Here is a 12,774-nt window from a genome sequence, read left to right as displayed (position 1 = left end):
TGGGGTTCAATGGACTCCAAAAGACCTTCTACATATGGTAAAGTCCTGAAGTCTCTCTCTCAAAGGATGCAGCCCAAACTTCCAACAACAACTGCCATCCCTCAAAGTGATGTCACTGAGTTTAAAAGAATACAAAAAACAAAAAATTTAAAAAACAAAAATCTGAAAAACTGAACTGAATTTTCATTGGAAATCAGACAGGAAGTGGCTCTGTCTCAGCCTTCTCTGGCTGCATGTGGACCATCCCTCCATGAGCACCTTCAGGCCATCTGGAGCTGAAACAACTTAGATTTTTGAGCACTTTGTTTTTTTCTCCTTTAAAGCTAGGTGGAGCATCACTGGGGGGTGCAGAGTTGGACCTTTAGAGGATCAGTTTTAAGGGGACTTTAATTGTGTGGTTTCAGGAATGGGGTCCCTCTGTGTTGAGAAAGTTATCTGCCCTGTCCCTGCTGCTCACCACCTATTGGCCTGACTGCTTATTTAACTGACCCTCCAGCTCTGCACTCCTTCACACTGTCCCCCTGCAGTTTTTCCTCTTCTTAGCGCTCCTTCCTCCCCTCATGGCAGATGCGATCTTCTCCCTCGCGGCCCCGAAAGCCTTCGTTTTCCTGGTGAGGAGGCACTTTATTTAAAGCTTAAATATCAAAGCCATCATACAAAGAAAAACAACAACATTTACGCTTGAGCTGCGCCGCGTTCGAGCTGCGAAACAAGGCCCTACTTTATCATTTTGTCAAAGTGCTGACGTCCTCGAGTCATATGTCATCTATTTAAAATGAAAAACCAAACTGAGGCTCCTGCTAGTTAATCTTTTTTCACAGATAAGTATCGCTGCTGATAAAGAAGCTTTCATGCGATTGACTGTTTCTTACTCCCACTTTCAGGGTCATGCAATTGATATGTAGGGAGTATTAGAACGCTATGTGAGGACCGAGTGCAGGCGCCTGATTATCTGAGAATGTATGTCGTCTCGAGTCGTCCCTTGCTTCTCCGCGCTCCTCACCTCCAATGCAAGCACAAGTTATAGGTGCTTTATGGTGGGGTGGGTTAAAGTTTAATGACTTTGTGATAGTTACATATTGAGAACCACAGCAAAAGCCTATTACCTGCTGCAGACTCACACAAGCGAACAACCTGCCGCAGAGGCCCCGAGAGGAATCAAGGTAAGGCAGAAAATTGTTTTACATGTCTGGGAAGGTGAATCTCAAAAAATGGAATCTAACACCAGAGATTGGATCCAGATTCTTCAATTCTGTTGTTTTACCTCATAAATTGTCCTCTTTTACTTTAAATTGCTGAACTACTTTGACAAGTGAAAGCAGGTGAGATTTGTGTGTGTGTGAATGCTTTTGTGTACAGTGACTGTTTTGGTTTTTTTTTTCTGCGCTGTGCAACTAAATCAATACAATTCTCCTGTTATGCAATACGGTTCCATTCCTTTGACAGACCAAAGAAATCTGCATGACAGTTTAGGCTTCGGGGGTTTTGGAGGTAATATTCAGCTCAAATACTCCAGGCTCTCTTTCTTTCCATTTGTCTTATTGGCTGCAGAAAGTGCTGCCGGGGGGGTTACGCTGATTGCCTCACAGTCAGATCATCTCGCTGACACAAAAGTGCTCTGCGGTGTAATTCAGACGACTGCACTTTGTTAGAATTTAGAGGCTCGCTTTCTAGCAGAGACCCTCCATAAACAGGCATTTCAAAATCCCTGTTTGTTATGAGTAAAGCCTACATGAGTACTTATTTGACGAGCGGTAGGAAGTGATGTAATTCTGGGGAGAATATTCAGACACACGACCGAAGAGTCACAGTCGCTCTTTAGCCCGATGAGCAGTGATAAGATGTGGTTGATGATTTGGTGTTGAATCAGAAAGGGAATGGATTCCATCAGCCTCACTTTGCTTACAACGGCTGTATTATTTATGTTTTGCATAAATACTGTGTTGAATCCTTCTGTGGTGTTTGGGTGATTTAGATTTTCTCCAAACTGACTTGAGCGACATTTGTCTAGAACATGACCTGACCAGTTGGAGCACATTTGTGTAATAGATATTGGATTAGTGAAACGGCTATTTAAGCCAGTTAATGTGTTTCCAGACTTGGTGAGGAGCTTCCCCGTCTACTCTGAGGGGCAGATCAGTAGCACCGCGGCAAAGATAATGAGTGAGCCGTTTGTAGTTACTTACTTACTTCCATATAGTGCGTGTTACGTAATTCACCTGTCGCTCAGGAGACACACACACACAGATTCACCTTCTTGGTAATAAGCTGAAGTGTCCAGACAGCACAGGCAGATAACAAGGGAAATATTATCTCACACAGTAGCATGTGTCCTCATTTTTTATCACAATTAATATTTCAGCAAACAGCTGTCATCAGAGGGTTTTGAATGCGACTTGCAAAAAAAAAAAAAAAAAAGTGTCCTGGATTTAATTTGTATCCATTAATACATAACAATTTCTTTGCCAAGATCTCTGTAGTAAATTCTTATCTTAGTAGGCTAGAAACCAAGCAAATAATCAGCGGGATTGATTTGATATGTTTAAAAGTAGGTCAATAAACCTGAACAGGTTCAAAATCTGTGTGATGTTCAAAGTATTGCAAAAGCCATTCCTAAGTCATTATTGTTTTGGATTTATGTTTAACTCTTCATGTTTCTGTCGCTTGTTTTTACCAAGTGCAGCATTTTGCAGGTGCATTTTTGTTAAAAAATGCAAATTATGTTGTTTTTTTGTCTTCTTCTTCTTTCGTCAGGATTAAATAAATTATTTCGAGATCTTCAGCCTCAAAAATGACCAAAAAGACAGTGGCCGTGGCACTGACGCTGCTGCTGTTGGCAGCTGCTGCTACGTTTCTGGGCGTCTTCTTCGGCATCGGGAAGAAGAAGCCCTCAGGTGACCAGGTTTACCTGAAGGCGGCCGTGGCAGCGGACGCCGGGCCGTGCTCAGAGGTCGGCAGGTGAGGGTTTGTTTCCACAACTGAAGATGCTGCAGACAAACATGCAGAATAAACACACACAAACTCAGCTGTGAAACCTGCTAATTTGTCCCTGTCTCTGCCTACACAGTCCTAAGATCTGAAGTGTAAAAACCAAATCTCCGCTCCTTCCCTCCCCCTTGTGTGTTTTAATTATTTTTTACCACAGAGACATGCTGCTGAAAGGGGGGTCTGCAGTGGATGCCTCTATAGCTGCTTTACTGTGTGTCGGATTAATGAACGCTCACAGCATGGGCATCGGAGGAGGGCTTTTCCTCAACATCTATGATGCAGCAACCGGTACAATATTCATCTCCAACGCAAAAATTCCCTTAATGTTTGATTTCTTACAAACACAGCGCAGCCATACAACTTCCTGTTTTTGTTGTGCGAACTCTTTACAGGGAAAGTTGAGGTCATTGACGCCAGGGAGACGGCGCCACGCAATGCAACCGAGAACATGTTTGGCAACAGTACAGAATTATCCTCCAAAGGTAATGTTTAACCAGTTATCAGACACGAAAAGGAGCTGAGGAAGCTCACAATCGGCAGATAACCACATGATAATAGTGACAAAGATTAGTGTCAAGAAGCTACAGCAGACGCAAAGCTGACAACGTGTAAATAAAAGTAAGGTGAAGCATAACTACCTGCTCATTGGTGTTGGTAGGAGGGTTGTCCATCGCTGTACCAGGGGAGATTCGAGGTTACCAGATGGCGCACCAACGCCACGGTAAACTGCCTTGGAAAGACTTGTTTGCGCCCAGCATTGAACTTGCAGAAAAGGGATTTCCTCTGGGCAGGGCGCTGGCCAAGGCTGTGTCCCAAAACAAGAAAACCATCCTTAACGACCCGGCCCTGTGGTGAGAGACAGCAAACCTTCAATCACTCGTCTGATTATCTCACTTTAAGGAGAACCCTACGTCTTCAGCCATCGTTTCCCCTCTTCTCCTTTCAGTGAGGTGTTTTGTGGGGCAAAAGGTGACGTCCTGAAAGAAAACGAAACCGTCAAATTTATCAAACTGGCAGCGACCTACAGGAAAATAGCCGAGGAGGGTCCTGACGCCTTCTACACGGGAGAGCTGGCTCAGAACCTCGTGGCAGATATTCAGGCAGCAGGTAGAGTTTTTAGAAGCATCCAAGAAACTGAATGTTTGCAAGCGAATTCTAAAGTCCTTCTCTGGTGAATATCTCTTTTTTTTTTGGTCTTTGTGTATGGTCCATATGCTAGAAGACACACACACAAAACAGTCAGTGCCATAGCTGAGCATTTCCACCTGAAAACTGAAGTGTCCCAAATGTGCAGATTTCTGGGATTTCACATGAAACAAACCAAACACACCAATTCTTCTCCTTCTAAGTCAATTTCTGTCTCGAACATTTACGGCCGAAGTTGAATATTACAGCTTGTCATTGTGTAACGGAGAGAAATTCAACAGTCGTCATGTTCCATAAAATGCTGTAAGAAAAGTGGGGATTAAAGTCCAACACTTGACGTCGTCATTGAGGCGGTTCCCTAAAGGCCAATTCAGATCTAGGCAAACAAATCAATCCAAAATGGTGAAGAGCGGTGATGAACTGAACATTAGAGAATCAGTGGTGAACTCATTGCTTCCTTGCTGCTGCTATCTGAACTAGGATGAGTTTGCTTTGTGGAGGCAAAATAACCTCAAAGTAAGCCCGACTAGCCAAAAAAAGCCTGGATTATTTGGTAAAGCTTATAAGGGAACAGGCCCCTGGTGTGTTTGGCTTCATATACCTGCAGATTCTAGAACAGGGGTGTCCGATCCCGGTCCTGGAGAGCCACAGTCCTGCATGTTTTAGATGTTTCCTCTCTTCCAACACACCTGATTCAAATGATCAGCTCATCGTCAACCTCTGCAGAAGCCTGATAATGATCCTGATCATTTGAATCAGGTTCGTTGGAAGAGGGACACATCTAAAACATGCGGGACTGTGGCCCTCCAGGACCGGGATTGGAGACCCCTGTTCTAGAAGAAGCAACAGTTTAGATTTAGATCTTAACTACTTTAAAGCAGGTAGAGATTATTGTTGTGGAAAATACTTCTAAATGTGTAACTGATGCACAGAAATGAGTGTTTAGGGGTTTAATCAATGACCAGAGAAGGGCTGTAACACCTGCAGAAGGAAAATGGATGAGGATAGATTATACAACCAAGAGTTTAGTCACATATATGCTTCATGGAAATGTCCTCCTAATTTACCGTATACAGTTTAAATATATATATATATAAAAAACACCATATGTTGAACTGACCCCAGACGCAGAGCAAACAGTTCAACTAACCTATCACTACCGGTAGCAACATCAACTTTCTGCTTTCATGATTTAGAGTGAAGAAGCACTGAAAACAGACTCATCTTTTACATCTTTATCTTACAACGAGAGCAGCTGTTTGCACAGATTGGATCGTGTCTCTGTACCCACAAAGCAAAAGAACATTATCATTCTCCTCATTCTCCTCTGCCATTTTCACTAGAAGTCATTTGCTCCGAGACTCCAGGCGATACTCACATGCACCTCTCTGCACATCTAGTTCCCGGGGTGAGGAGGATTTGTATCATCAGTTTCTGTCCAAGTGTGCATTCACAGTGTTTGTCAATCCGTGTTTAGGCGGCATCATCACAATGGAGGATCTGAAGGATTATGTGCCTGTCTTGGATGAGAATCCTCTGAGGGTGAATGTGGGGGAGTACACCATGGCTGTTCCCAATGCCCCTGCTAGCGGCCCTGTGCTAACGCTGATATTAAACATCTTGAATGGTAAGCCTTGATGCTTTGTCCAAAAGCATCCCGAGTGGGAGGTGAATGTGCTTTAATGTCAGTCTCACAGAAAGGACTCGACTGTAAGCAGCGTGTTGATCCACCGTACAGTAAATCTGCGCTTAAAATACAATTTAAAAAAAAAAAAAAGCCTTTTCTAGCTTAATGTTACCTAAGAGCTTGAGCAACATTGTGAAATACAGACTGACATTTGTGATGCTCTGTCAATGGCAGCAAATATAATCCGGGATGTAAACAAAAGCAACATTATTTGGAAGAATGTGCAAGTAATTTTCACTTTACTGGATACTGTCCTCGCCAATAAACTAACCGGTATCTGGATTGAACTAAAATTAAAAACCTATGAAAGGCTGAATGAGGGCTTTTAATACATTTTCATGCTTCCATCCATCCATCCATCCATCCATTATCTATACACCGCTTCATCCTCACTAGGGTCATGGAGGGCGGGAGTCTATCCCAGCTGGACAGGTCACCAGTCTGTCACAGGGCCACACTTAGAGACAGACAACCAAGCACACTCACATTCACACCTACAGACAATTTAGAATCACCAATTAATCTCAGCATGTTTCTGGACTGTGGGAGGAAGCCGGAGAACCCGGAGAGAACCCACGCTGCACACAACATGCAAACTCCACGCAGAAAAATCCCAGGTGTCCTCACCGGGTGGCCTTCTAGCTGCGGGTGCTAACCACCTGCTCCACCGTGTAGGCCCATTTTCATGCTTGTATTTAGTTTTTTTTAATTACAAAGAGTATTTCCTCAAGTACATTCTCGTAGCCAACTCTGCTTTTTTTAACTGCTGATCCGAGCACTTTTAGTCTGTTATCTAACTCATTCCAGTGGGATTTTTTTGGTATTTGTGAATTTTCTAATCAGTTAAAGCAGTTTTGCCTAATTTGAAAATTAGGAAAGTGTATCTGAACAGTATATATTTATACATCATAAATTTACGTTTGTTTAATTTGCGCTGCTAGATAATAGGCTCTTTTTTTTCATCTTTTAAAGTTATTTTTTTGGTCTTTGTGCCTTTATTGGATAGTGCTAGTGAGAGAGAGACAGGAAAGTAGGGGAGAAGAATGGGGGGAGGACATATGGGAAAGGGTCATGAGCGGGATTCGAACTCATGACCTCCACATTGGGACTGTAGCCCTGTACATAGGACACCAACTCAACCAGGGGAGCTATAGCGGCGCCCCAGCCTCTTTTTTAAAATGATTATTTTGTGGTTTGTGCAGTGAGAAATCCACAAGTGCCATCTTATCTGTTTTTTTTGTACCACATATGGCACAATGGCACAAATAAGGTGCTAAAGTTTGAATTAACTTCATCCAATCCAGAGAAAGGAGTTAAAACCCACGAGGGAGCCATTCTGACAGACGATCTAAAGATAATTGCCGTCTTTTGCTACCTTCATCACTCATTATTTTAATCATGTATAAATCCTGCGTGCATCATTATAGAGCAGAATATATCTTTGTTGTCTAATGAGGTGGACATTTTTCTCTCTCTTGGCTGCTCACATACTTCAGCGTTGACCATAAAATCCAAACTGTTGGTCTGTGAAGACACTGTCTTCCCGCTTCAGCTGCTTCTCAGTACAGTGACAGTGTCTGCCTCTGAGGATTAGTCGAGAAACTTCCTCCTAAAGTAATTAATCTCCCCAAACCTTTCCTTTCCTGTGACTGACCACCCACTCACTGTGCCTCCCCCCCACCGCCTCACACACTAACACTAATCTCACCAATTTACCTCTAATTGGACACAGCTGAGTGCATGAAGCTTCACGCACACATTGCAGTCACCGGCCAAAACTTTCATCCTGCTGATTATTACCGTGACGCCTGTCTGTGTCCGACAGCTGAAACCCATCAAACCAAAACTCCCCCCCCGGTTCCCTCAGCCTTTCCTGCTCCTGTTTCCTTCTGTGGCTGTCAGATGGGGCTAATACCCGTGATCTGGTCGCTGCAGCTTTTAGACTAAATAAAAACACAGGAACTGCCTGGGTCAAGTCCATTCTGTCCGTTTCCTCTTTGTATTCCTGAAGTGCCATGTGAGCGAAGACAGATGGGTGAAGCTTTGGTCCCAACTGATCGATGGCGATTGTTGTTGTGTTTTTCTATTTTCAGGGTACAACTTCAACCCCGACAGCATGGCGAGCACTGACAAACAGATCCTAACCTACCATCGCATCGTGGAGGCCTTTCGTTTCGCTTATGCAAAGAGAACTTTGCTCGGAGATCGGGCGTTTCTCAACATCACAGATGTAAGGTCGCGGCCGCTGCTTTTAGTTTTGGTTCAACCATACAAATTTTTCCCAGAGGCAGCTCCTCTTTCATTATTAGAAAGAAACGTCCTTCACCTGCTGAAGGACTGAGAGTGTATTCATATTGTTGATGAGAAATAACTTTTGTACGTGGAAAATTTCAAATTTGTCAACCTTTGACCCGAGCTGCTTGAATGATCAAAATCGGTACCATGACTCATGTTTCTGAATATGTAGACCTGTGCAGTAACAGACCAACATGTTTTGATCATTTAATTGGTGAAATAACAGCTTCCAGGTTTGTTAAAAACACTCTGAGGCCGTCTATTGCTAACGACGTTAGCATCGGAGCTAATGTGGCGCATTATAGCACCATTTTGAAAAAGTAAATGCTGCAATCTAAGCAGAATTTCAGTGCAGCATCTTTGTTTTTACACTCTGTAAGGTCAATATGATGCAATATTTTACTTTTATATCTTGTTTGCTTTGACGTGGTTTAGTATGAGCGGCAGTGTGTACCAACAGGGGGCACCAAAGTCCAAAATTCTTCAATTTTGAGCCTAAATTTTAGTTTTGCATGCAGCTTTTTATGACCTACAGTTACAGTTTTAAAAAATTAGGCAACCACTAGTGGTCGTAAGAGCAGGTATGTAAAATGACGCCTAGTGTCGTCACCATGAGGCGTAGTGGGACTCATCACTTCAGTATGTAGATAGATAGATAGATAGATAGATAGATAGATAGATAGAACTTTATTGATCCCTTTGGTAGAACCTCAGGGAAATTGTTAATGATGAAGGGTGTACTTTAAACCAAATCATGATCTTTTCTTAAACCTAGCTGATGGTTAAATCTAATCGAGCAGCGAGTGAAAACAACACTTAAGCTCAAAAATACAAAGCAAAGCGAGAAGGTCTTTCTAGCTGGTCTCCTGGGTGACAAACCTTTTACGTGTGCCTCAATCATCCGTCCAACCTTCTTTTGCGGATTTTGATTGCTCTTTGGTTGAAGGAATTGTTGAAATTTTTTTACTCATGGCCATTACGAAACAAATATCTGGGTCTTTGTTGTTGCAGTTTTTAGATTTATGAAGGTAATTTGAAATCTTTCTGGCCCAAAGCTCATCCAGAACATGACTTCAAACGCCTACGCCGACCAACTCCACGATAAGATCACAGACGACACCACGCATCACATGAACTACTACGAGCCGGAGTTTTACATGCCTGACGACCACGGGACGTCGCACCTGTCTGTGGTCGCGGAAGATGGAAGCGCCGTGGCCGCCACCAGCACCATCAACCTCTAGTACGACCTCTTCAAACACATTTGTCGATCGGTCTTACGCCTACAGCTCAGCCACGGTTGTTGTTTTCCTACAGTTTGGGCTCCAAAGTCATGTCAAAATCAACGGGGATAATTCTCAACAATGAGATGGACGACTTCAGCTCCCCGCTAATCACCAACAGCTTTGGCGTGCCTCCTTCACCGAGCAACTTCATCAGGCCAGGTGAGATTGTGAGCAGCGTGCTCATACAAACACAAGCTGAAAACACACTTACGGAGTCCTCGAGACCCTTAAAGCTGTAATATGGATTAGTTTCTCAGCCACAGACGGATTAAAGGTCACGCAGATGTCAACCTGTCCTTCTTGACACTGTACACGGTGTTGCTGGCGATTGAATAAGACAAAGGAGAAAAGAAACATGCGCTTGTTTTCTGTTAACTTAATTAACTTCTATCTTCTAAAAGGAAAGAGGCCCATGTCTTCTATGTGTCCCACCATCATTTTTGACAAAGACAACAATGTGAAGATGGTGGTCGGAGGTTCAGGAGGAACAAAAATCACGACTTCCATCGCTCAGGTGAGAAACGCACGGTCATGGTGACGCTGCATTTTTTTCCCCTTCTTTACTATTGAGATTTCATCGCTTGTTTCTCCGCAGGTGATTCTGAACGCGCTCTTCTTCAACTATGATGTGAGTAAAGCCGTTGTACAGCCGAGGGTCCACAACCAGCTGAGTCCCAACGCCACCGTGGCCGAGCCCGAGTTTGACAAAGTGAGTGTCACCGGCAGCAAACGACGCTGATACGTGTAACTAATAGCCGGCCGGCGTGGCGAGCAGGGGGACGATCCTTCATCCGAAACCCCAGCAACAACACCGAAACGCCTCAACCACGGCCGGCACAGGGGACGCTCTTCATTATATTTACCTTCAGGGATCAATGCAGCGCAACAACAGAGAGGAAAGCCAAAATCATAGTCTATGGCTAGAAATGGGCATCTTATCTGATAGTAGTATCAATAAATTAAAGACACGCTGGCTGGTTTTTAGTTTATGATGTGATTAAACTTCATAAAAAATTTTATGATGATAAAGTACACACCCTAATATGATATCTTTCAAATACGTATTCTGATGCTTTTCTGAACTCCTCCTACGCCTTTACAGAAGATAGTCGAGTTGCCAGGTTGAGGCTAACAGATCCTTATATGTGTTGTTATTTCAAATAGAACGTATTCATTCTAGTGAACATGTATTCTCTAGAGCAGCTTAGCATGACTTTAAAGGGTAAGAATTGATTTTTGAAATGTGTTTGTACAAGTCAGTCTACACTTGAAGAGATAATTTGCAAAAGCAGATAACTCCATTGTTGTAGAGTTTCAGAAAACTTATTTTTTTTGTTGTTTGCTTGAGATGATATCAATCAAACTGAAGCTGAGTGGATTTGACTCATGATGAAAATAGAGATAACTTAAGTTTGATTGATACTGTCTCAGGTAGACGATGGGAAAGTGGGATTTCTGAAGGTTTGTGAAGATGAAGTTATCTGTTTTTGCAAATAAACTCTTCACTTTTAAAACCGTGCTGCTCTTTCCTAAAGTTAGACGCTGCAGAACTAATTCTTCAACAGGATGTAAAATCATTTGCTACTCTGAGAACAAAGAAAATCACATTTGTTCCCACCAAATTCTTGTTCTGGCCCTAAATACAAGCTTATTTTAATGTTACCACTGGGCAGCGCATCTCATCCTCTTTGATTTCTCAGTTATTGAGAAAATGCTTGTCAGGAAAACACTTTAAGTCAACACACATCCTTAAAACGGGCCTTATTTCCTGTTATTAAACCAAACCCAGCACTGTTGATACATGACACAACCGTATAGCTATTTCTGCACAGAATCTTCATCAGGACATGCTTTGCTTTACAGAACGTCCTGGAAGGTCTGGCACAGAAGAACCACGAGACGGAGTTCCTGAAGTCAACGGGAGCCGTGGTGCAGGCGGTGCTTCGCGTCGACGGCGGGCTGCAAGCTCAGTCCGATCCTCGCAAGTGGGCGTACGCGGCGGGATACTGAGGTCGTAAACACACCTCTGCTCATGCCGAGAGACTGTAGCTGTGTGAACCTTGACACCGGCGATGCCACCTGAGAGATTAGAAGCTTAATAAAGATCCAGCAGCAGCCGCCGTCAGCTCGTCTCGGGCACCAGTCGTTCTGTTCCTAAGCCGCAATAATGTTCACGTACTTTGTGCCTCGGCTGATTCTAAAGTCTACTGGATTCAAGTCACATTATTTAACGTCGTTAACTGATTTCCGAGGCACTGCGTTGTTTTACGGCTTTACTGTTTTAAGCTGAAATGTGAAAACAATGACACTTGTAAATGTTCAAATCTCCACCAACTGACGAAACACAGTCGTAAACGTGCACAATTCTTATCTATTTATGAAGCACTTTGGTAAATCATTAGCAGTGTCGAGCTATCTCACTTCATTGTTTTCCAGTAAAGATCTGATATGTTTTATCTACAGTAACTGCTAATGACTGGCCTCTGAATTAAGGGAGATAATAACAGAAAAAAACAGACGGAAGACAGAGACTCCTGTTTACTTCCAGTCCTTTAAAACTTTTACATCCTGCAGCCAGACTGTTGATGAGAGGTGACGCAGAGATCAGGCGGGAGCTGCTGTTAAAATGAAGGACTGGAACACCTCAGTGTCAAACAGTCCCACAGAATATATATAATGACTTGCAGTAATTTCCCCACAACCCAGAGTGCAACGGCCTGTAGTGACCTCGTGACAACATTGCAGCTGTTGCTGCCCACAGTCAGCGGCGGGATTCTCTCTCCTCAGCTGCAATGCAAATGACTTATTTCTAAGCAAGTGTCAAATCAATGTTCTGCTGCAGACGACTGGTTCATGCGTGATATGAACAAAGTGGTTTAATATTCATGACATTTCCCTGATATATAAATATATATTTATTAAAATAAATAAATATATTACAATCCCAGTGTGATTGGATGCATTTTTTCAATTAATTTGATCAAATGTGTACAAAAGACACTGGAATTTTAAAAAATATGTATATATATTATTCTTATTATTTTTAAATTTTCTATAGTTTGAGACAATTACTTAGTGAGGTGTGGCACAGAAACTAATATCTAGTTTTGTTTTGCATGACAAACCACTGTAGGCACAAATGAAGAGTTCATTTGCAAAAACAGATAACTCCATTTTTGTAGTTTTTTTTCAGGAAACTTATTTTTTTGTTGTCTGCTTGAGATAATATCAACCAAACTGAAGTTGAGTGGATTTGATTCAGAAGAAATGACAAAAATATAGAGATAACTTAAGTTTGATTGATATTGTCTCAGAGAGACGATGGGAAATCGGGTTTTCTGAAGGTTTATAAAGATGGAGTTATCTGTTTTT

The 12,774-nt window shown here is 42.6% G+C and overlaps 1 protein-coding gene across 1 annotated transcript; it reads left to right on the top strand.

Annotated features, from left to right (window-relative positions):
- The first annotated feature begins 2,791 nt into the window (after positions 1-2,791).
- LOC103366101 (gamma-glutamyltranspeptidase 1-like) lies at positions 2,792-12,349 on the top strand. Its single transcript, XM_008293739.1, has 12 exons — positions 2,792-2,958; positions 3,146-3,276; positions 3,381-3,470; positions 3,647-3,839; positions 3,935-4,095; positions 5,612-5,761; positions 7,915-8,051; positions 9,172-9,359; positions 9,434-9,561; positions 9,804-9,916; positions 9,998-10,111; positions 11,266-12,349. Exons 1-12 carry the CDS (start codon positions 2,792-2,794, stop codon positions 11,410-11,412), a joined length of 1,719 nt encoding a protein of 572 aa, XP_008291961.1. The 3' UTR covers positions 11,413-12,349.
- The last annotated feature ends 425 nt before the right edge of the window (positions 12,350-12,774 follow it).

The sequence above is a fragment of the Stegastes partitus genome, unplaced genomic scaffold (assembly GCF_000690725.1).
Source record: "Stegastes partitus isolate 25-593 unplaced genomic scaffold, Stegastes_partitus-1.0.2 Scaffold907, whole genome shotgun sequence".
Classification (NCBI taxonomy): Eukaryota; Metazoa; Chordata; class Actinopteri; family Pomacentridae; genus Stegastes; species Stegastes partitus.
Note: the sequence above shows the minus strand (reverse complement) of the source record. Positions and strands in the feature narration are given on the sequence as shown.